Raw genomic sequence first — 24,809 nt, forward strand, 5'->3', positions numbered from 1 at the left:
TGCTTCTCTGGAAATTTTGCACTCACGCCGCCGCCGACAACGACGCCGGGTTTTTGCTTGAGCCGGACGCTTAAAGCAATCGCGTTAATACTCGTTCTTCATTCATTCTTCCTGAATAGATTAGATTACTTAATTTCCCGCCCTCCGTAACTGGAAACGAACGGTCAAATTCCGAGCTTCCCGAAGATAGTTTAGGATTTCACTAATCACAAAACCTTTAGCGTCCATTACGAGTGCCGCAGATTCTCCATTGGATTCAAAAATATTTATTGTCAGCACAGAACCCTAGGGGGCAGTATACTAGATAGCTACGAGCCCGTGGCTCTCGGCGACCTTTTGAGCCCACTCAGTGGCCCGGACTTGCGTCAACGGGTGTAAGCTGGTTAGCATAGCCTCCCACCGCTCTAGTGAATTTCTGTTAGTTTTCTCCCGATTTCTTTTCTCAAAAAAACATTTGCGACTGGTTTTGAGGAAAGTAAATGTGCGTTAAGGCCCAGTAACACTTGCGAGTCGCAGATGCTGTAGCGACCCGTTTGATCGAACAGCGACGGTGACAAAGGGCCACATATTTCGAAAAGATGCGGACCAAAGGCGGTCCCACGCTGCTCGATTTCCCTGCTTTCAAGCCGCGGGCTGCAAACGTTGCAATAAGCGGCACCTCTGAATTGAATGGAACCTTGTTCTACATCTGACATGTCGTTGCAGGCAACAGCGAAAAACAGCGAAAGCGTTGAAGGTAACACCTCTCATTCCTAACTGAATGATTCGGGAAAGCGATCCGCTGATAACTGATGTGAGCACCAACATTTCACGCCCGCTCCTTTGTAGAAATTATTGGTTATCAGGAAATGAAAGTCGCATTAACTATCTCACTTCTTGTTGGACGCCTCAACCGCGCTGTGAGGGAAGGGAGGAAGGAGGGAGTGAAATAAGAAAAAAAAGTGCTGTATAGTGGAGGGCCGTGGAATCATCTCCCGTACCTGGAGATCTTTAACATCACTCACATCGCTCAGCACACGAGCCCATTTAGCGTTTCACCTCCACCGAAACGCGGCCATGACAGCCAGGTTCGAACCCGAGCATTACAGATCAGTGGCGGCGCGACCTAACCACTGAAACACCTCGGAGGGTTTCCTGGCATTAATTTTAGTGGTTTTAGGAAAGGAAATGGCGCAGTAACCATCTCGCTACTTCGTAGAGACCTCAACCACACTGTGAGGGAAGAGAAGAAAGTGGGAGTGAAAGGAGGAGAGAAATAAATGTCATTATAGAGGACTCCGAAAATAACTTCAACCACCTGGGGATATTTAACGTTCAAATTGCCATCGCACAGTATACGGGTGCCTTTTGCGTTTCGCGTTCACTGAAACACGGTTGCCGCGGTCGGGTTAGAACTATGGTACCCCGGCTCTGTGGCCGAGCGCCTTAACCACTGAGCCGCCGTGGCGGGTAAAAACTAGTTCCTTGGTGGGAAGTCGCTGCCGGCCGCAGGCACTTCGAAGAGAAGTGAAAGAATCTAGAGATATTGGAGCAGTAGTCGTGAGTTTTGCATTAATTTCAACCACTTGGGGTTCTTTACCATCAACACATAGGCTACGGGCACTTTTTCATTTAGACTCCAGTGAAATAATTTGAAAGCGTTCATCATAGCGGACGGAAGCCTCTACGAATATGGGGGGGGGGGGGGGGGGGGAATGGAATTGTTGTAGACCGTCGTGCCACATGGACATGGCACCTTTTCGAAACAACAATGGCGCCATGGAGGGAAATTACTTCAGACAAGACTATTCTCGACTATGGTAATAAGAACCCTCAGCAACTTAATTGGTTATTTTTAGAGTTTTTGTTGCCCGCGCACGGACAGCATATGCGAGCTCCTCTTTTGAAGAGCACGAAGTGCCAACGCAGAAGGTGCTCCGCGTGCCAGTAGGAAGAAAGAAGACGCAGTTCATGTCGACGGTGGCCGGCCGTGATCCGAATAGCCTCATGCCAGAGGTGCCAAAATTGGTGAGCTGATATCTTTTACGACACCGCTTACAGCTCGGCAGTGCGCCATTGACGCGGTCCAACTCGTAGTAGGCTTTCGTTCAGACAAAACGGCTGACAGTTTAGCATTGCTTTGGGTGGAGAGCTCTTTATGCAAGCGAGTTTGGAACGTCCAAGGGCTCACAACCACCGCACAAACCTCACGCATGTGTCCAGGCCATGTAGAGCCATTGCACTGGCACCCCGATTCACCCAGCGAATTTTCGTGTCCGGGTCCTGAGATGCAAGTACGGCCTCCCATTCCTCCCATGATTCGATGGCGGGCTGTCCCTGCGGAACAGGTTCGGCAGAGCAGCGGAGAGGATGTGATCTAGGCTGGTGTGCGATAGTCCTCAGGGAGCGCACTCTGGGGAAACGGGACGGAAGTAGGATAGAAGCTGAGGGGTTGGAAGACTTCGGGTCTGCAGTCGCCTCAAAAGGGTTTGTTGGGGGTGGGATCGGCGGTGGTGGTGAGGGGGTAGAGTCGACGGGCAAGGCGCGCTTGTTGTTTTAGTTCTGAGAACGTGTGTGTCCGTTCCTTGGAGAAATTCCGGCTGGGGTCTCCATTTGCACAAGGAATAAGTCATTGCTAAGCACAAAATATTGTGCGAAAGCACGGTTTTTTGCAGGTGGAGACCACCGCCACATACCCCGCAGCGCAATTGAGGTGTCCACTGACCCAGGGATACAGTTATGCGCACTTCCTTTCCTCAAAATCAATGAAGTCTAAACCTTCCGCTAGATTTGAGAAAAGGAAGGCGCATAATTGCCTTAATTTGAAGGTGGACGCCGCCGCCCACTCAATGCGTGATTGAGGTGTCCACTAATTCAGTGACCAAGTTACACTTGCCATTCAGGCTTCACACAGACACCGCTGAAATCCGGGGAGTGCGAGTAGAAGTGCTTTCGCACTAAAATTGAGTTGAGAGTTCATTATTGTGTATGCAAAGTGCATAGCCGTGGGAGGGGGTAATGAGGAGTGACAGCGTGTGCAGTTTTCACGGTCGTCAGTCACTCCATATTGCTCTGAACAGGGAGCCATATCTTGCAACCACCATTTGAACATCAGAATCGGCTGCTGGAAAACAGCGGTAGCTCAGTAAGTAGGGTCGTATCTCGGAACGCCCAGTGAAGAAGCTAGGGCAGTCCCATTGAAGGTTGGATATGTCGCCGCGCGTTAGCATCGTGCATTGAAGGTACATATTAATTTCCTCTGTGTAGGGACGCCAGCGAGCCTAAATAGGGGGCGTATACGCTGCATGGGCGTGGAGCTTTTTCAAAAAGACCTCCTGGCATGGGTTGAAGGGGGTATTCCGCGTAAAAAATGAGGCGGGTGTGGCCGCTGGCATTCTACGCCGACTGAGGCTGCGAAGACAAATAAGTGTGCAGTTTGGTTTAGTTTGGTTGATGGCGGTTTAACATTCAAAAACGACTCATGCTATGAGGGATGCGGTACGGAAGGGCTGCGGAAATTTCGGCCACCTGGGGTTCTTCAACGTGCACTGACATCGCACAGTACACGAGTCTTTAGCATTTCGCCTCCACCGAAATGCGACCACCACAGCCGACATCGAAACCGCGTCTTCCGGGTCAGCAGCCGAGCATCATAACCACTTAGCCACCGCGGCGGGTTTCAAGTAAGGATGACTCAAGTGAGGTAGGATCTCTTAGATCATGAATGGCAGTTTACCAATATCCCAGAAGAGAAAAGTATGCAACAGCTGTATCTTACCGGAACTCACCTACGAGGCAGACACGTGGAGGCTAAAGAAATGGGTTCAGCTCAGGTGAAGAACAACGCAGCGAGCAATGGAAAGAAAAATGGTAGGTGTAACTTGTAACGTTAGGAGAACTGAAGCGACCAGAGTTGGGGAGAGAACAAACGCGGGTTAATGACATTCTAGTCGAAATCAAGAAGAACAAATTGGCTTGGGCAGAGCAGGTAATTGGAAACCATGATAACCGCTGGTCCTTAGTGTAACGGAGTGGATTGCAAGAGAAGGCAAGGGTAGCAGGGAGCGGCAGAAGGTTAGGTGGGCGGATGAGATTAAGAAGTTTGCAGGCATACGGTGGGCGCAGCTAGCAAAGGACAGGCAACCGCCGCGGTAGCGCAGTGGTTAGCGCACTCGGCTACTGATCCGGAGTTGCCGAGTTCGAACCCGACCGCGGCGGCTGCACTTTTATGCAGGCAAAACGCCAAGGCGCCCGTGTGCTGTGCGATGTCCGTGCAAGTTAAAGATCCCCAGGTGGTCGAAATTACTCCTGAGCGCTGCCCTGCGGCACCGCTTTTTTCCTTTTTCTTTCACTCCCTCCTTTATTCTTTCTTTTCCGGCGTGGTTAAGGTGTCCGCCGATATATGAGACAGACTGCGCCGTTTCCTTTCCCCAAAAAAACGATTATTATTATTATTAATATTATTATTAAACGACTGGGTTTATTGGAGAGAAATAGGATAGGCCTTTTCCCTGCAGTGGGCATAGTCAGGCTGATGATGATGATTAAGGAGAAGGGGATGTAAACGTTGGCATCCCTCCTGCAGCGTGTGCCGCCGCATTGCGCCCTGACTCGTTCGTGTGACCAGGAGTCCATTCAATGGCGACGGTTTTGGTGGCGCGTTCATAGTGTTGAACGATGCGCTGGATGGCCGCAGCAGCGGCATCTGCCGAACCCCGGAGTAGCAATCTCGTTGTACTGAAAGGCATCTTCGACAAGGCTCCACAGATCACGAGGAGTTCCGCATGGAGAGGTGTACCCTGTTGTAGGTTGCAGGCATAAGCGCCTGAGAATGAAGCGTTGTTTTCACATGCCCATTCCCTCCCCCCCCCCCCCCCACACCGGCGACTTCGTTTGCGATTAAACCGTCAGTATAAATGTCAGTTGTATTAGGGAGTCGTCGTCGTTGATGGGCAGCGAGGAGCTACCGAGGCGTGTCAAACTCATGGTGTATAGGTCGGCGATGGAGGCATGTGACCACTGGCATCTCACAAGGCGGAAGGGACGCGTACAAAACCAGGGCGGCGTCGTTGCGCTGTTGGTGCCAGGACGCTGCCCTTGGAAAGTTTTCTTGCCTTATTCGACGACGCATATGGGATTCTGAAACAATGCAAGGGATTCTAGGAAGATCGGCCAAAAGCTGAAGTTCAGGTATACTAGTGTGCTTGTGCAGAGCGGTACCAGTGCGTAGCGTTGCGTGATGAAGGCGTTCGAGATTATACAAGTCAGTCTCGTATAGTTGGAGCACGGGTGTGTCATATACAAGATCCTTCCGACGGCCGCTGCTTGGGCCAACGTACGCAGGCAAGCTGTTGCGCCGAATAGTGTGAAGAGGGGACGAATAGTGTGAAGCATTGGTGGCCAAATGCGTTGTAGCTGACGGACACATTTTAATGCCGCTAGCAATGGGCAGGCCAAGGGTGCAGATTTCTTTATTTTTTTTCTTAGACATTTGTCTAAGAGAGGGCTGATACTAAAGGCTTGGTATCGCCTGACGAGGCCTCAGCCCCCTGTGCATATATATATATATATATATATATATATATATATATATATATATATATATATATATATATATATATATATATATATATATATATATATATATATATATATATACGTATAAGAGTGCGGCTGGGCGGCACACAAACAATATCATTGGTCAAAAGTCAAAACACAAACGCATACAGTCCATACAAGAAACACAAAGATACATCTGTAAAAGGAAAGGGCACTCAGCATGAAAATTGCACTATAAATGTAGAACTGTTACAACATAAAAATGATAACAATCATGATAGATATGCAACATAATACACAAAATCAGAGATTTTCCTCTTTTTCCCCTTTCCTCTCTCCTTCTAGCACAGAAAGAAAATATGTCCATGAGCAAATATCCGCGCATATACGAACAGTACAGGCATCGCAAGTAAGAAAAATGGGAGTTGGCAAAGGGAACATGATTAATTGCAAAAGAGACAAAACATGTATACACTGCACTTCCACGAAAAAGATATTAGTGAGAAGAGTAGACAACATCACTGAACAAAAGAGCCCTCTTACAATCCTTTTTGAAGGCAGGGAACGGTTTATTGTAATTAACGGGAATATCTCTTCTATTCAGCATTTTGGTAACCTGAAAGGGTAGTGTTTGCCGGCCATAGTTTGTTCTAACTATTGGCATTCTTATTTTCGGATCTCTGATCTCGTACGGGCTTACACTCTCCGTAGGTACGTTATGCAGTCTGTTCTTATGTATCCATTACAGCATCTTGAAGTAGTATACCTGGTCTACCCTCAGAATATTGTACTTACTAAAAAGTGGGTGAGTTCTTAGTTTCCGTTTATCCTCATAGTAAGTTTCGGATATGCGTAGCACTTTCTTGTGCAAAGTAATTAATTTGTTGTAATTTGAGTCAGTTGTGGTGATACAAACTAGTGTACTATAGCTTATACTAGAGTAGAACAGAGAATATTATAATGTCAGCTTCAACCAAGATGGAGCTGTGTTGAATTCGGTAGAGGCAGCCTGTAAACCTTGATAATTCGGACTTAAGGCTATCTACGTGGGTGTTCGATGAGAAATCACCACTGAACCATACACCCAAGAACTTTTGCTCGGACACCTCCGCCAGCGGGTTGCCGTCGTACCTGATGTTGATGGGACTGTCATCTGACTTGCTTGTTGGTTTGAAAATTACGCATTTAGATTTTGTTATATTTAGGCTTATACGATTGGCTTGTAGCCATGTAGATAATTTAGTAAGTATTCATTTACAGATTTTCTATGCATGCTTTTGTTGTTCCCGCAAAAAATATATGTGTCATCTGCATACATGATTAATTGAGGAGTTCTTGGTATCATAGTTATATCTTTCACTTATATAACAAATAGTAAAGGCCCCAGAATGGATCCTTGAGGAACGCCGTACTGTAACTCTATTTTACTAGACATGCAGTTGTTTATAATTACATACTGGGACCTACCATTCAGATATGGTTCAAGTAGTCTGAGCGCTACACCCGTAATGCCACAGATATCTAGCTTCGTTAAAATATATAGTGTTGTACAGTATCAAACGCTTTCCTAAGATCTGTAAAGAGACACAGTGTTAGGAGCTTCTTTTATGTGTTTTCAATAATTTTATCTTTTATATGCAGAAGAGCCTGTTCTGTAGATATTTTAGCTTGAAAGCCATACTGAGCGTCAGCTATTAATCCATGTTTCTGAAAAAAAATCTAGTGAGTCTGTCATTGACAACGCGCTCAAATATTTTAGAGAAAATAGTCAAGATGAAAATGGGCCTATAGTTATTAATATTTGCCGGACCGCCGCCTTTTTACATGGGAACTACTTTTTCTATCTCCAGATCTGCAGGAAAATCTCCAGTAAGAAGCTTCAGATTTACCATATATGACAACACGTGACTTATGTGGCTTGCGATATGTTTAATTGGCAAAGATTTTATCCCGCCATCTCCAGATGCTACATCGTTTTCACACTCTTGATTATTCTGTAAATTTCTGATGGACTGCTAGGAGAAAGCGAGATGGAGCTCATTGGACCATTGGTATGTGTCGGCTCGTACGTACTAGCAAGTGGACCAGTCAGCTTTCCAAAGCTAATGAAACTAAGATTCATTTCTTCCGCTAGCTGCGCATCAGGGAGACGATCCTCATTCACTATAATAGCTGTTACGCAGGGATTCGGTCATTTTTTGTCTATAAATTATTAACCATCTCCCATAACCTTTTATTGTCCATTAGAGGGGGCTATGGGGTTGCCTTCGATATGGCGATTAATCTGCGTACGGAGGGTTGTTCCGTTTTTCACCTGTGTTGATCAGTTCTGTCTCATACAGGGCCAGTTGTAGGCCAATTTTGGTCACAGTGCCTAAAAGGCTAAGAAGGTCCGCCTGGAGTTTAGTCTGTGTAGAATATTTGTGCGCATAATCAGCTGCCTTAGTCGGAACAGTAACGTCACCTGCATATATGACGAATCAGGCGGTTGTATCGCGTTCATGGTTCTCGGCTACGCGTGTCATGTCCAAGTTAAACAGCATGGGTCCTAGAATGGAGTCCTAGTAAAATATTTTCATGCATATCATCATAAAGCGTTCCGTAAATTTCAACCACCTGGGGTTAAAGAACTCCAGGGGGTTGAAATTTCTGGAGCCCTTCACTACGGCGTCCCCGTAACCTCAGTTGCTTTTGGTACTTTTAACTCCCAAAAACTAAGGTAAGCACCACCATAAAGTGCGCTGAGAATGGTAGAGGCAGTTTTTCCCATACATACGGCTTTCATATATTCTATGGGGAGAAAGTGTTGAGATACCCGTTTGATAAGTGGCCTTCAATAGAGGATTTGGGAAATAATAGTGAGACGCGTGTCCTAGTTGCAATGAGTCATGGCTGCTATCACTCACGTTTACAAGCATGCCGCCCCAACTTGGTGGCGTGAAGGTAGTTTCTACGGGAGATACTTTATTGACAAATTGTTGACAGATTATTTTGTATTCTCGTCAGTTGCGAAAGAGGCCTAGCGATCCACGCTATTTTCGCGAATTCAGGCTTCTGACTGCGCTCACGTCATACTGACGGTTGTCCGTGGACGTAGTGGTCACCACGCGTTTGTCCCAAACGCGCTGCCAAGCGTGCATGACTTTCGTGTCCTCGAGCCATCTTGTCACTCCTCTTGTAATGATCCGAGTTTACCGATCGCCATTGCATTCTTGGTCTTTGAATGGAGAGCAGTCTCCATGCCACCCACACCATTCAGAATCTCATGACCACCAGAAACCAGATAGCTAGCATAATCAGCCGCATTACCAAGCATCGCCAAGGAATGCGAGAAGGAGGTACTCTTCGGCGAGTGCAAGCACTGGTACTTAGCCGAATCACATACGGGTACCCTTGGAGGTTTAGGTTTATGAAGGTTTAACGTCCCAAAGCAACTCAGGCTACGAGAGACGCAGTAGTGATGGCCTCCGGAAATTTCGACCACCCGGGGTTCTTTAACGTGCACTGACATCGCGCAGTACACGGGCCTCTAGAATTTCGCCTCCATCGAAATTCGACCGCCGCGGCCGGGATCGAACACTCGTCATTTGGGCAGCAGCCGAGCGCCGTAACCGCTCTGCCACCGCGGCGCCTAGGGGTACCCTTTGACAAGGTGACAAAAGGAGAAGGGCAACAAGCTGACACCATCATAAGAGGGGTATAGAAGACGGCGCTAAAGATTCCCCAATATACCTCGAAGGAGCTTGACCACCCTATAAATTTTAACACCTTTACAGAACTAACAGAAGCCATCCGTGTATCTCAAACACGCAGAAATGAGACCGCCTAAGCTGGACACGGTCTCCTACACTGAGTAGACGCAGTGGCGGACATCCGTGCACTGGATGCTCAATTCTCCCTAAAGAAACAACACAAGAACTATATCAACGTCATTCCGATAGCTTAAATACGTTCACAGAGGCAGACGACGAGCGCGAGTATGCTACCTAGACCGATGACGAGCCAGTTTCATGAAGGTGGCTTGCGTGGACGCCACAGCATACCCGGACGATAACAACTACACAGTGACAGCAGTGTGCCACCGCTTCTTCATTCTGTTCATTCCTTCTTTAAAGGGCGCCATGAATGAACAACACACGACAAAACAGCATGTCTCGAAACAGCGCGCAAAAGGCAGCACATCGACAAAACAACAGAGGGAAAAAACGGCACAGCGACAAAAAAGCAAAGGGGAAAGAACTGCATGGCGAAAAAACAGCCCAAGGAAGAAACAGCATGCCGGACAATACGGCACAGCGACAAAAGCGCACAGCGAAAAATCAACACGACGAAAGAAGAGCGGAGGAAAAAAAAACGGCACGACGACAAAAGAGCACATCGGAGTAAGGTGCAGCGCTTCTAAAGGGATCAAAAATCAGAGCAATAAACGAACGCTAAATCACAACACATACGGCAACGGCCTTTGGAGTTAGCCAGTGCTCGTTTTACAGACTCAGTAAGGAACAGAGTAGGCAAAAATATGTGATCTCAAATATCCACCATTTTTTTTTTCTGAGATGTAATGGAATGAACAACTCTGAAGAAGTTGTTCTGGAACCATTGCTTCTGCAGGTTCACCATCATGGTGCTGAATCCGAGCAAATTCGCCCGCCCTAGGGCTCCGGGTGCACCAAAAATTCTTATCCTTCAAAACTCTCGCTGTAAGCAATTGAATATTCAGCAATATTGTTTGGAGCAACCTACGGGGCCTTCAACTACTGAGAATATTCAGTATGCGATGCTTACTTTTAAAGTTGGCAGGATTGCACAAGCGGATATTTTCAGGTTTATGGTGTTTAACCAGGAAGCTGCACAGTGGATGTCTGAGGCTGACCGGCGGTTACTGTACTTTGCGAAATGGGCTATACAAAAGGCGTAACAATTCATGCGTCTGCAATACAGCAGTTTCAATTCGAACCAGAGACGTGTTAAGCTTTTCTATGCCTTGAAGCACTCGGCCATCGCAGCAGCCTCTCGCGGTCCTTGTTCTGTCGTCGCCGCGAATGTTAGCTGTAGCCGCCGAAGAACGGGCGATTGCTATGACACGTCAAAGGGCGAAATAATGCGAGAGACGCCGTGCATGCTGCCTAAAGCCCCAACTCCACACACTTGCGCCGCGCTTCACCACGCGCCAAGCGTCCCGCGCTTCAGCCAGAACCAGTCTGCGCACGCGCTCGGCGCCGGACGCGAGCAGCGCCAACGCTGACGCTCCCATCTGTCCCTGTCACATATTTCGCGCGCGCTAATAGCTCTACGGCGCGCGCGCGCTGCACACGTAGTTTCCGGCGCACCGACGGTTCGTCCGACTTCCGGTGCGAGAAAAGCAGTGTTCTGGCAACCTGCCCGCTCATTCGGCTTGTTGTTCACCAGTGTAGCTGAACGAAGATGGAGGCGATGCTGGACAAATAATTGTTGCTTTCTGAAGTAGAAAAGCGGTCGTCTCTATGGCTGGCGAGCAATACGATGCGATGCGCGGATGCGGGCACAGAGTGAAAGAGTGTCGATGTCGCGCAGGTTATTCAAGTGCTGGGATACGGGACCACAGTTAAAGGCGTGCTTCCCACATTCCAAACACATTCCACATATTTTAAAGTTCCCCGGCCATTTCATCTCTCAGTTGCCGAGATTCTCCTTACATAACACATTAAGAAACTAGATCATTGAAACCAAGTAAGCAAGAAGTACATAACCACTGCTTCTGCCATATGCACCGTTCAAGCAACGGTGTTGCTCGATGAATGTGGCAGCCCTGTCTTTTCATGAACCAGCTAAACCAGCACTCGCTAACTCCAAAGGTCACTACTGCATGTGTTGTGATTTACCGTTTGCGGTTATGGCTGTGATTGCTCACCTTTACAGCAGCGCTGCATCGTACAGCGCAGTGATGTTTTGTCGTCATGCTGTCTTTTCCTGCGCTCTTCTGTCATCGTGCTCTTTTTTCACTGTGCCGTTTTGCCTGCGTGCTGTTTTGACGCCCGCTGTTTTTCCCGAGTGTTGTTTTGTTCCCAAGCTGTGTTTTCTCCTTGTGCAGTTTTTTCCTTGTACCGTTTTTTCCCTGTGCAGTTTTGAGGCGAAACGCTGAGGCGCCCGTGTGTTGTGCGATGTCAGTGACGTTAAAGATAATAATAATAATAATAATGATTGGTTTTTCGTGGAAAGGAAATGGCGCAGTATCTGTCTCATATATCTTTGGACACCTGAACCGCGCCGTAAGGGAAGGGATAAAGGAGGGAGTGAAAGAAGAAAGGAAGAATAGGTGCCGTAGTGGAGGGCTCCGGAATAATTTCGACCACCTGGGGATCTTTAACGTGCACTGACATCGCACAGCACACGGGCGCCTTAGCGTTTTTCCTCCATAAAAACGCAGCCGCCGCGGTCGGGTTCGAACCCGGGAACTCCGGATCAGTAGTCGAGCGCTCTTACCACTGAGCCACCGCGGCGGGGTCGTTAAAGATCTCCACGTGGTCGAAATTATTCCGGAGTCCTCCACTGCGGCACCTCTTTCTTCTTTTCTTTTCTTAGTCCGTCCTTTATCCCTTCCCATACGGCGCGGTTCAGGTGTCCCCCAATATGTGAGACAGATGCTGCGCCAATTCCTTTCCCCAAAAACCAATGTTTTTTTGTCGCTGTGATGCTTTTGTGCGCTGGTTTGGCGCATGCTGTTTTGACGTGTGCTGTTCCTTTGTGTCTCCCTTTCCCCCACCTCATAGTAAATTAGACACCCCAGAAGCCTTCTTTTCTTGGCCGATACAGACGAACACATTTTCAAAGCTCCATAGACTACATCTCATGCACCTATTGTGTATAACCACCGACACATGTCCCTGGTGCCGGGCCAGCCCCACACTCTTCCACTTTTTGTAAAGATGTGGAGCGAAACCAAACAATTTGCAGACGCGAAACATGTCTTTGGAGCTCGGAGGCGCCGCTGACCAGCGATAACCTGGAGGACCAACGGGCCCTCAGACAACAGGTCCGCAGAGTAGCTCAAGCCAGTGGAGCCCTGAAATAACGACCTCACTCAAACTCGAAGAACTCTTTTTTTTCGTTAAATTTTTCCTCCCTCTTCTCCACTGCGGATTCCCCTCCGGCCTACAACCCGCCGTGGTGGCTCAGAGGTTAGAGCGCTCGGCTACTGAGCCGCAGTACCTGGGATCGAACTCGGCCTCGGCGGCTGCGTTTCGATGGAGGTGAAACACATGGCACACGTGTACTGTGCAATGCCAGTGCACCTTAACGTTCCCCCGGTGGTCGAAATTATTTCAGAGCCCTCCACTACGCACCTCTTGCTCTTATATCTTTCATTCCCACCTACGCCCGAACGGCGCGGTTGCGAAGTCCACCGAGATGTGAGGCACTAACCACGCCTTTCATTTCCTGATAACCAATCACAAAGTTTAGACGAGGACAACGCCAAGAATGGGATGGGACTGTAAAATGGAAACAGTGAACAGCGCTGGTTTGCCACCCACTATCCTCACTGTAAGAGCGGATATAAAAAGACGATGTCTACCACTTTCTTTCCCTTATCCACAAGTTGCATTTGAGCAGGATGCTACGAGCACAAGCGGCGGCTTCTACGACATACACCATCATCGCCCGTTTGCGCGCCATTTGCACACTGCTGGAAACTGTCGCCTTGCGTTCGTAGACTGCAGTGCAGTACACGGATATGCGAGTGAGAACAAACTAACCGGCCCCACACAGTCGCAGCTTTCAAGCATCTTCTGTGATACTTTTCTAGCCCGAAAATTGGAACGCATGGGCTTGCAATTTGTGTGAGGTTGTAAATCAATATTTAGATTGTTCTGCTCGTATGGCAACGGAACGTGTTTAACAGGAGGCGCTGAGGATCCATACTGCTCCCTAACTAGGAGCGACTAAATACTGCGCAGCTGGTAGCAGTGAAGACTCCGAATTTTCAGCTAGCCACATGCCGAATGAGCTCTGAAATATTCTGAGGGCACTAAAGTCTGCTTACGTGAAGGAATGCGAAAATATGTGTTTTGAGGAAAGTAAGTGTTTTTCACGAAAGGAAAGGGCGCAGCAGCTCTCAGATCTCGACATTTCGCTGGACACCTCAACGCCGCGAAAGCATGAGTTTTGGGGAATGCAAACGTTTTTACGAAGGAAAGGGCGCAGCAGCTCTCAGATGTAGACATTTCGGTGGACACCTCAACCCCCGAAAGCATGTGTTTTGAGGAAAGATTTTGACAAAAGGAAAGGGCGCAGTAGCTCTTACATCTCAATATCTCGCTGGACACCTCAACCCCGCGAGAGCATGTGCTTCGAGGAATGGAAACGTTTTTGACGAAAGGAAAGGGCGCAGCAGCTCTCATGTCTCGACATCTCGGTGGACACCTCAACCCCGCGAAATCATGTGTTTTGAGGAGTGGAAACGTTTTTAGACAAAAATAAAGGGCGCAGTAGCTTTCAGATCTCAACATCTCGGTCGACACTTCATCCACGGGAAAGCATGTGTTTTCAGGAATGGAAACGTTTTTGACGAAAGGAAAGGACGCAGCAGCTCTCAGATCTTGACATCTCGGTGGACGCCCCAACCCCGCGAAAGCATGTGTATTGAGGAAAAGTTTTTACAAAAGGAAAGGGCGTAGTAGCTCTCAAATCTCAACATTTCGCTGGACACTTCAACCCTGCTTTTTCTTGGGAATGGAAACGTTTTTGACTAGAGGAAAGGGCGCAGCAGCTCTCAGATCTCGCATCTCGGTGTACACCGAAACCCCGCGATGTCATGTGTTTTGAGGAGTGCAAACGTTTTTAGACAAAAAGAAAGGGCGCAGTAGCTCTCAGATCTCAACATCTCGGTCAACACTTCAACCCCGCCCTTACATTTTGCTTCCACATTTTGCGGACACCTTTTCTCCGACATAGCCTAGGAGTGCTTTGGCATTAATAACTTTGTATGTTTGTTGTAATGAGCTCCCCAGCGATGCTCGTAGCATATCAAAATTGTCATGCAAAGGAAATGGAGCAGCAGGCATTTTCACGTAGCTATTCAATTGCAGGACAAAAACGACGAGAATTACATCAAAAGCATTCTGAATTATCAACATGGCACACATTGCAAGAAAAACTACTGTTTGGCCTCATTTTTTTACGGCAGTGTCTATTACGTTTATCATTTCGGCCGTTTTTAAAAAAGGGAGAAGTTTTCATAAATGTTTTGGATACTGTAGAATAATGCAGAGCTGGCTAGCTATAATAGTCGTGCAGTCCTAATCAGTCGTCGAGGTCCAGGCACCTATGGTCGTATACAGCGGAAGTCTGCAGTGAAGATCCGCCCACATTCAGCCGCCGCGCACATAATTCCTCCGCGATGAAAAAGTAGTCCGCTGCTGAAGTGTTTCTCGTTACCTAAGCAAGAAGCTTATCACAACAAAAAATTATGAGCTCTAGAATTCTGATATTTGAATTGTTTGATACAGGCAAACATTAAAAAGTTGATTTCGTTCACTGCTGCGATTGGCCAGCGGAGTTATACAAGACGCAGCGGACGGCGGCCCAGTGTTACGAACTGCTGTTATTTTAAGTTGCCTCCTACTATTGTTTCTTTTCAGATTATTAGTGCATAAAAATTGTATTTTGTTTATTCATACCGCCTCCTTTTGCGCGTGTGCTGTTAGGTAAAGCCTTTCTTTACTGTAAGCACACTTGTATCAGAAAACTAGCAATAAGCATTTCAGTAATTGTGGTCTTTAAAGAACAAAACAGAAACCGTCAATGGCGGAAATCTTAATTCAGCTCCCCTTGCACAAACGATGAGACCCAATGAGATGCCGAACTCCCTTGAACGTCCGTCGGACGTCCTGAACTTCCACAGGACGTCCATGGGAGTTTTATGTACATTGGGGAGCGCTTCCTTCAGAATCCATGAAGACATTCTCTTGTAAAGAAACTTTTTGTCGATGCATTTTTGCATTATGTGCTGAAAATATGTTAAAAATTCAAGAACAGCATAATGATGTCGGTTTGTAATATCTGTGACATGATTCTTATTTGTAAACATAATCCTGTGAGATGCAAGCCACTCGCCGCCTGGAGCAGCCAAGCTCCGAAGCTGTCCGGAAAACCTGACGGGGTCCGCGGTTTCCTTGGCGCTTTCCTTCGGCAGAAGCACGGGGCGGGAAGAGAGCATTCGGCCGCGAGCTTGGAGGCAGCCAACCACTTTTCGAGCCCTTTGTAACTAAGTGGTTGAACATCTAAAATAAATGAATGCGTGCTCACATATGGCACATTCGACGCTCCGAACTACGGTGTAACCTGCCCATTCGTAGCCGCAAGCCACTTGACCGAAAGCCAGCCAAAATGGGTCGAGCACCAGCCGCCAAAGCCCGCCACCGCCGTCTCCGCCATGCCGCTCATTAACTAGGAAGAAGCCACGACATCGGGCCTTGCTGGTTTTACAGTAGACTTCTTGCGAGATGAACTAGTGCCACTCAGTTTGGACAATACATGTTCCAAGGACGAAATTATTCTCGCATCCTTGCTGACACTGACGCAAAACGAGCCCCGCCACCGGAATCAACTGCACCAGCCATCGAGACACAGCCCGCTCCTACTCAAGGTGACCAGTTCTTCCAACCTATGCCAGTGTTCAGCGCCGACCCCGTACATAATAGGCAAATTTTGACCATCTACCTTCAAAATAAAGTAGCTTTGACACTGTCACATGCCTCTACGAGAGCAGCGCACGTCACAACCATGTCGTACCTGTCATCAACGCTTCCGACGTTCGGTGGCGACGGAGGGTTATCCGAAACCCGATGGATAGGCGATCTCGAGCGCACCCAACAGCCTGCCTCGTGAGAACCCGCTACTCTGCTAGCCATCTCCTTATCAAAACTTCGTGGCCTGCCGCTGACTGGAAGGAAGCCACTGGCCACCAGCTAAAAACTTGGTTGCAGTGGAAGCACGCGCTTATAGCGCAGTTCGCCGAGCGACTGTCCTTTATACATTGGCAGGAACTTGTCGCTGCGCGTGAGAAAACCCGCGGTGAAAGCCTCGTTACCTATACTCTCGTCAAACTCAAGATTATTGCAAGGTGTCCACTTTCATTGACTGACAAAGAGCGCATAGAGTAGTTAATTCAGGGCATCCGTGATGAGCAAGTGGCTGCAGCGATAGTTGTTCTATGCCCGAAGACTGTCCAGGATTTCGTCAGCAATGCTTCAGAAGTTGATCGTGCCATGGGACACTCTCGCATGACTAGAATGACAAAACCATCCGAGCCAATTCCGAGTTGACAGCTCAGTCCTATCACCTCCAGTGCTACAGGCACGACCGAGAGCACTGCAGACATCCGCCAGCCTTCGCGACCTATATATAGCAGCTACCAACGACCAAACCGTACAAGCCTGCCGCCCCAGAGAATATTCAACCTCCCACCTGCTGACCAAGAACATCGGTACGAGGCAATTTCTACCAAGTATGGTGCACCTATCTACAGACGGGGGCAAGACCTAAGTGAAGTGGTATGTTATAGCTGCAAGAAAAAGGGCCATCTGGCTTGCAACTGCACTGAGAATGGACAGCCCTCCCGAGACAAGACGCAAACAATCTCTAGAGCGCCAACTGTATGTGTCGGCCACACTGAGCACCCTTTGCTTGGATCCATGCTCAGGTGTGCGGTGATAACTGCTCACGTCAAGGGCCTTGGAGAGATCAGTGCCTTTCCAGACAGTGGCTCGAACGTCACTATCCCCGCTGCCAGCCTAGCTGAAAATTAAGCGTAGAGCCGTGGACGAAGCCACCCCTTCTCGTTGTAGGACGAGGTTCCGTCGTGCCTCAGGGATCTGTTTTCTTGCGATTACGCGTAGGCCCCCTCTCTGCGATTATGTAAGCCTCTGTCCTTCAGAGGAATGCCCTTCCCCTTATCCTGGGAGAGGACTAGTTTTAGGTTGCTCAAGTGGAACATCATTTCAAGCCGCCACACATTCCTGTTATCAGCCAACCCTCTACAAACATTGTCGTGCTGTCCAAAGAGGAACTATTACCACGAATGTCGAATGCAGTGATACAGCACTAACCTTGTCTCGCTTCGACCCACCGCATACTACCAGCGAACCACTACAAGTGGATTTTGAACCTGACGAACAGGTGCCATTGTGGAGCAAGCTCAATAAGGCAGACAAGTCACAAGCTCAGCCAGCATACTACTAGAGCCCAGCCCAGCCAGCCTCATGCAGCGTATTCCCTTCTGAGCCATGTTCATCCACGCCCAACAAGTTTCCCGGTATCGCCATTGGGACCCAACTGAATCCCGAAGAACAGCAAGCAATGAAGCAAATAGTGCACCGCCACTCATGTCTCTTCGCTACCAGCCCTGCTCATGACATTGGTCAGTACGAAGGCATCGTGCACGAGATCACACAGCCAGCATACTACTAGAGCCCAGCCCAGCCAGCCTCATGCAGCGTATTCCCTTCTGAGCCATGTTCATCCACGCCCAACAACAGTTTCCCGGTATCGCCATCGGGACCCAACTGAATCCCGAAGAACAGCAAGCAATGAAGCAAGTAGTGCACCGCCACTCATGTCTCTTCGCTACCAGCCCTGCTCATGACATTGGTCAGTACGAAGGCATCGTGCACGAGATCAACTTATTGCCGGACGCAAAGCCTTATGGACGGCAACCATACTGCTTCACAGGTAGTTACCGGAAGTTCTTCGAAGCCCAAACCGCATCTCTTCTTCAGAATGACATCATCCGTCTTTCATCTGGACCTTGGGGATTTCCCGCCATTGTCGTGACGCAGAAGAAAAAGAGGTTATGCGTCAACTTCATACCTTTTAATACGATGACAATGAATGTTCTCCAACCACTGCCTCTCGCCGATAACATTTTGACAACCTTGCAGAAAGCTCTATCTTCGCAGTGCTTGACCTTTACTGTGCTTATGGGCAGATTAAAGTAAAAGATGAAGATAAAAACTACCTTCATCAGCGACTAGGGAACTTCCAAGTGGAGAATAATGCCATTTGGGTTGAAAAACGCACCAGCTACTTTCCGTGCACAAAGCGATGCATCAAATATTTTCTCGACTCAAAGCCCGACAGTCAAAATGTGGTGTACACACATATCTTGACGACAACATCGTATTCTGTGATAATATTTCAGAGTTGCTCGATCTCCTAGACGAGACTGTCACTCTCCTTCTACAAGCAGGCTTCAAGGTTTCTTTGAAAAAATGCAAGTTTCCTGTCCCCAGTGTGAAGTTTCTGGAATATATGATCTCGGAACATGGGAAACAGCCAGACCCGTCAAAGATTGCCGCAATCATGTGTAAGCCGACGCCACACTTGTCAAAGCATTTGTTATCTTGGCTTCAGACAGCTAACATTTGCAGGCACTTCTTTCCAAATTTCTAGAAAGTTTCCGCACCTCTGCAAGCCGCCATCTGAAAGGCTGACTTCGAGTGGACAGTTGAGTATCAACAAGCCTTCGAAGCCCTTCGCGCCGTACTTAAAACAGCACCTATACTGGGATAATTCAACAATGAGGCACCTACAACAGTCACCACAGACGCATGATCAACAGCCCTCGGAGCGATACTCACGCAGCACCAAAACGAAAATGATGTGGTGATCGAATACACAAGTAGGTCACTCAATGAGCCTGAAAGAAAACTTCACAGCAATGTTTGAGAGGCTTTGATGGTACACAGGGCCATTACTGACAAGTTTCGACACTATCGGCTGGGCCGCCGGTTTTATTTATTGACCGACAATTGGTCAGTGGCCTGCCTAACAACCAACTTCAAGCATTCACGGCGGTTCACTAGAATGCTGCTCGACCTTTCCGAGTTTGACTTTTCGGTTCAACACAGAGCAGGACGCCAGAAATTCGTGGCCGACATACTATGCCGGTACTCGTGTGGTACGGTCCCCCACAGAGCTAATCTTTCTACCATGCAAGCAGACGATGAAACTTGCAAGGCCATCCGCGTCAGGCTTGCTTAAGCAAAGACACGCATGACTTTTTCGTTTCTGACGACATTCTGTGCAAAGGTCTGACCCCGGAACTACGAACCATCGTCCTTCCCGCCAATATGCAGCAGCAGGTTCTCGAGCTCGTACACAACGCCAGTGGCCACATGGATGCCTCACGTACGTTGGCAAATCTGCAAGAGCGTTATTGGTGGCCGCGCATGGCAGCCACAACGCGGGTCTGCGTTCAGGCCTGCCAACTATGTCAAGTTTACACGCGCCTTACCACACGATCAGTTGTTCCTGTGTGTTTTAGGCCAACAACAGAACTTCCTTTCAGTGCAATAGCATTATAGCACATCACAATGACCCCAGCTGAGGAAAAATATATACTTGATGTCATTGACTTCTCGACGAGATATATTGTTTTCAGCTGTTGTGCCTACAACCTCTGCAAAAGAGGCGTTGAAACATCTCCACTCAATGTTTTACAGCTTCAGTGCACCTGATTGTTTGCGCGACCACGGCAATTCATTTCAATCACACCAATTCATAAACTTTATGCCTATGCATGGTGTGAACATAGACTTCTCAGTCGCTTACAGGGCAGCTAGCAATGGACTGGTGGTACGTGCCAATGCCACACTTGTGACTGTCCTCCGAAAACTGTGCAACAATGACCAGGCACTGTGGGTCTCCAAGCTCGACGAAGCAGCTTTCGCTGTCAATGTAACCCACCACAGAAGTACAGGATTGTCGCCATTCTAGCTTCTATTTGGATTTCTGCCGAAACACCTATGTCGCCGCACAGCGCAAGCCGCCGACATTCGTTACAGGCTTATGGACTTGCCAGACCTTCGCAACGGAAGCTGTGGGTAACTCCCAGGAAGCTCAAAGAAACCACAGAGAGTCTACGACCGCACCCACCGCAGCGCCTCATTTGATGTTGGAGACTGTGTGGGTGCGAAGGCAAGAGCCAGTACTTTGCGGAATTTTCGCGGAAGCAACGGCGGGAGCACGGGGCGGGAAGAGAGCCTTCGGCCGCGAGCGGAGAAGCAGCCAACCGTTTTTCGAGCTCTTTGTAACTCAGTGGTTGAACGTCGAAAATAACTCCATCCGTGCCCACAATCCATCGCGCTATTAACCTTCAACACGATCTGGTGGAGATTTTTTTTCCCAAATTCAGGACAGATCTTTATTTTTAATTAAAGGATTCCTGCAGCGGCCCATGCCATACACGCAACAAAAACACAAACACACTCGCGTACATTGAATTATGCAGTCTTAGAAAAAACTGAATATATTTATAAATGCATGAAAGGCTGCAATAGATGTGCAGTCAACCATGTTTTATGTCTGCTCTTAGTACTTTTATACCACTTAGTACGGCAATTAGTACCTGCTCTTGGTATCCTGGAATTACCTGGACGCCCATAGTGTGCAAAAATTTAATCAGACATGGTATTGACATCCAGGAGACGTTCGTGGCTCACTAGTTTATATATTTTCCTTTTTCTTGGTATCCACTCGGTTAACATGGCATTATCTTCCTTAAGCTGCTGGTGATTTTTTTATGGCGCAAAGACAGCTTCGGCCATAGCGTCATGGCACAAGTTTTTTCCTTAACAAAAGATGAAATCAGAGACCTATTGCTCAAGCACTTCACCCAAAGTAAGCCGAACACCAAGGTCCATATTCTATCAGCTGTCCACTTTACATTGTCGTTTTCACATCCGTTTGATACTCTGTCCTTGTACACTCAAACATAGCCGCAGATCTCCATGGAAAACGATCCCATCATTGGGTGGCTGGCGACGGGACCTTATCATTGTCGGAAATTGCATGCAATATGCAGCCGACGGTGGTGTGATGTGCATCGGAGCGTTCTGTCGACAGATGACCGTGCCTGACCACTGGTTTCCATTGGCTACGATATGCAGTGGTCGGCAAACACCCAATGGCCTGATCACTTCCTATAGATGCTTGAAAGCCGCGGGTATATGTGAGTGACCAATGACAGAGGACCAAACAGACGCGAAATAGACAATCAAAAGTGGACAGCTTTTATAATACGGCCCCAGGCCAGGGGAAAGCTTTTACCAATTGGGAACTGGCGGGTACCCAGCGTCACTGGGGATCGAACCATGCATGCTTCCTTCAGCGGTGTCCATGAGTTCATAACGCCTTGTAACTTCTTCCGCAGCCTTGAAGGGGAATCTGCTCGGAACTCCAGTCGGGACCCTTCGGGAAGATCTCCAGTAGTCATCACTAAAGGCAGCATGGAATTTCCACCCCTGTTCATGCCCGCAAAACGCCCGCCACTGCTCCTGCCCTGCACGAGAAGCGAAGACGACCCAGTGTGTCAGCTGACTCAAAGCATCGTGGAGTACAACGAGATTTTGTGGCACGTGGGCCTTGAAATAAGAGAGGAAGATGGCGTCGGAGATCTGGGCATAGCCAGTCCACCGGGCATTCGGCTCACAGGGCTGTGGTTACAAGAGCAGAGTGAACGTGAAATCCTTGCTGTTAATATTTTCAATGACATAATCGCGCAACACCTCTGCATCGTGTCCATAGAGCTAAATTTCATGCTCGCGATTAATCCACTTGTTCTCGGCATACTTGAAAACAAACGCAGCGTCAGTAAGCTGGTAATCTCGTACATCCCGTGCATCCCCTACTGGGAGGCGAATGTGGTTGATGTCCTTAGGAAGCTTGCCAGTCCCTGGGACAAAAATGACGCAGCTTTCCCGCCAAAATGCACGTCCTTGGTGAATATGCCGCAGTTTGAGGCCCCTGTGCAACGAAACAGAACGATTCTTACTACCCTGGATGTTGGAGCTCTAAAGATGTGCAGTGACTTCGCCCAGCAGTTGTTCGACATGCTGCTGCAGAACAACACTATCAGCGAACTGACCGTCGGAGCGTCTGTTTTTACAGCAGACAGCTTGGTCCTCCTCGACTGCTTCACCGCCTACTTGGGTAAGGAAGGCTCTTCACTCACGAAGCTGACTATGATTACGCCCCTCATACCCATGAGAGGTCTACAGTCTCTGGTGACAGCCATCCTGACGGCGAAGGCACTGGAGGAGCTGGTCGTTCACACCGATATCTACTCTATCTCTTGTGCAGAGCAGAACGCCCTCTTCGCACAAATAGTCGCTCGAAACTGCACTATGCGTGACTTCAGAGTCACGTGCCCACGCCGCCGCGCTTTTCCCTCTATGCCCGACCTAATAAATATTTTCCCCGGTGACGCTGCCTCTAGGATTGATCCCTGGATATCAGCACTAGAAAACAATACCGCGCTCTCGACTCTTGCTCTAGACCTCGTGGGGCTTTCGAACAATGAGTGCTGCGCCTTCTTCCATTCCCTGGCGCTGAACAATGCTCTGAAAAACGTCCACATTGGCTACCTTCCAGGGTGGGCTGACATCAAGGACGTATGTCGCATCATTCGTGAATCCCGCTTTGCCAAGGCAGTTCACATTGAAGATTACGTCGTGAGTGCCAGAAGCCTTTCTATGCTGCCCGAATGCCCAGAACTCACATCACTAACGATCAGCTGCTTGAGCCCGAACGACATTGAGTTTTTCTGTGGAGCCTTCGCGGTGCTCTCGTCGTGCAAGCACGTGGTCTCACTACGCGTATGCGTGGAACGCCGTCTCCTCAGCCAGGCTCAAGCTGCCATGGCGGCCTACGTAGCGCAAGCGCACACGCTGAAGAACATTACAGTGGTGGTCTTCATCAACTTATTTGACAGAGAGCAACAGCAGCACCAAGACCCTTTCGTCGACGGGATTCTGGCCGACGCGCTGGCGTCGAACGTTAGCCTCGCCAGAATTGAAGTGAAAGACTTGGCACTGAGCGTAGAGAAGTCTCGGGTTCTGGCGAATGCCTTCATCAAAAGCCAAAACCTCGCCGAGCTATCGTTTGCTGCACGCGGCTGCGAAAGTAGTGACGCCTTTCTCACCGCGCTGGGGTTGGGCATCGAGAAAAATTACAGCCTTCTCCGCGTAGACATTCCTATGTATAAGTGGCGGTACCCCGAGGTACGGGTCATCCGGAACGTGACGGCACGGAACTGCAGTTTGGTCGCCCGAGCAGCTCGATTCGTAATGGGCGACCACAGTGATTACAATGCACAAGCCATCGAGCTCGTGTCCGGACATGCCAGCGTTCTGAACACTGTTCAGGAAAGCGCGGGTGTGGAAGCTGGTCAGGCGAAGGAGATGATCCGACGTGCCCTGCGCCTCCAATGCCTAACTGGTCTGGACGAGTACATGAAGTTAACAGGGGTAGTCAAGAGAAGGGTGGAATGTGTCCGCCGACCTTGCGACGCACGGCAACTTGACGAGCTGGACTACGAATGCTGGCTGCACATTCGCAAGTTCCTAATCGTGGCTGACGTTTTGAGAACCGACAGCCCATTGAAAATTTGATCCAGGCTTCATGGCACTATGAAATTAAGATTTCATTGTGGTTTGCGGTTCTAAGCACAAACATGAAAATTATTTTGAGACTGAAGCGTACTCTCGTAATAAAAAATTCTGGGCGACTCGCAGATAAAACCACATTTATTTATTGTAATGAGTTGAGCATCTATAATATTGGGGCCATAATGCATTCATCAGCTACCCCATTTTTTAGGAACGATTAAACGACCTCTCTCCGCACTGGCCAGAACCGCTTTTTGCCGTAACTACAGTAAAAAAACACATCGAAAAGCGTAGCCTATTACTATATAATTGTGATAATGTGGAAAACAACTTCCCCTGGGAACCAATTTTTATGTTTGTGCATATCGATATTCAGACGCTTTTCTGTAGCAAACAATTTAGTCATATGATGCATTTTCATGTGTGTTTTTCTTTTGACTTGTGTACGCCGTATGTTTATGAAAAAAATTGCTTCTGGATTTCCAATGAATGCTAAGCAATCCTGTTATTTTTTAGTTCTTGTAACTATTATGGATGCTTTGAATGTACTGATGCCGCCATTGGTATATTTGGGCTTTTCAGGTGTATGCATCTGCTGTTTTAACTTTTTGGATTAAATCTTGCAGGGGTTCTTGACCATATGTTCTTTTTTATTCCGCACACTTGACATAATGTCATAATTTTGGTTCGCTGTAAACTATATTAAATCACGTAAGATATTTTCGTTCAGGAACCAGAGAAGGCTCCTGCTTTTATTCTTATCGGTCAGCCACTTGGAGAAATCCTCCTCTCTTGTCGCCGTTAGTTCCACTTCCTGTGGAATCCATGTTCTTAAAGCACTTGTCT

At 48.2% G+C, this 24,809-nt stretch overlaps 1 protein-coding gene and 1 non-coding gene across 2 annotated transcripts; one reads left to right on the top strand and one right to left on the bottom strand.

Moving 5' to 3' along the window:
- The first annotated feature begins 1,935 nt into the window (after positions 1 to 1,935).
- LOC144134890 (uncharacterized) lies at positions 1,936 to 24,381 on the top strand. The gene is made up of 2 exons (XM_077667695.1): positions 1,936 to 2,007; positions 21,728 to 24,381. The coding sequence occupies exon 2, from the start codon at positions 21,804 to 21,806 to the stop codon at positions 23,964 to 23,966; it is 2,163 nt and encodes a 720-aa protein (XP_077523821.1). The 5' UTR covers positions 1,936 to 2,007; positions 21,728 to 21,803; the 3' UTR covers positions 23,967 to 24,381.
- On the bottom strand, positions 11,946 to 12,017 carry TRNAS-ACU (transfer RNA serine (anticodon ACU)). The gene has a single exon. It is a non-coding gene; the product is annotated as a tRNA-Ser (tRNA).
- Positions 24,382 to 24,809: the final 428 nt, after the last annotated feature.

This window comes from Amblyomma americanum, chromosome 5, assembly GCF_052857255.1.
Source record: "Amblyomma americanum isolate KBUSLIRL-KWMA chromosome 5, ASM5285725v1, whole genome shotgun sequence".
Lineage (NCBI taxonomy): Eukaryota > Metazoa > Arthropoda > Arachnida > Ixodida > Ixodidae > Amblyomma > Amblyomma americanum.

Coding starts and splice junctions, on each gene's coding strand:
- LOC144134890 (XM_077667695.1), top strand. CDS start 21,804: ATGGAATTTCCACCCCTGTTCATGCCCGCAAAACGCCCGCCACTGCTC.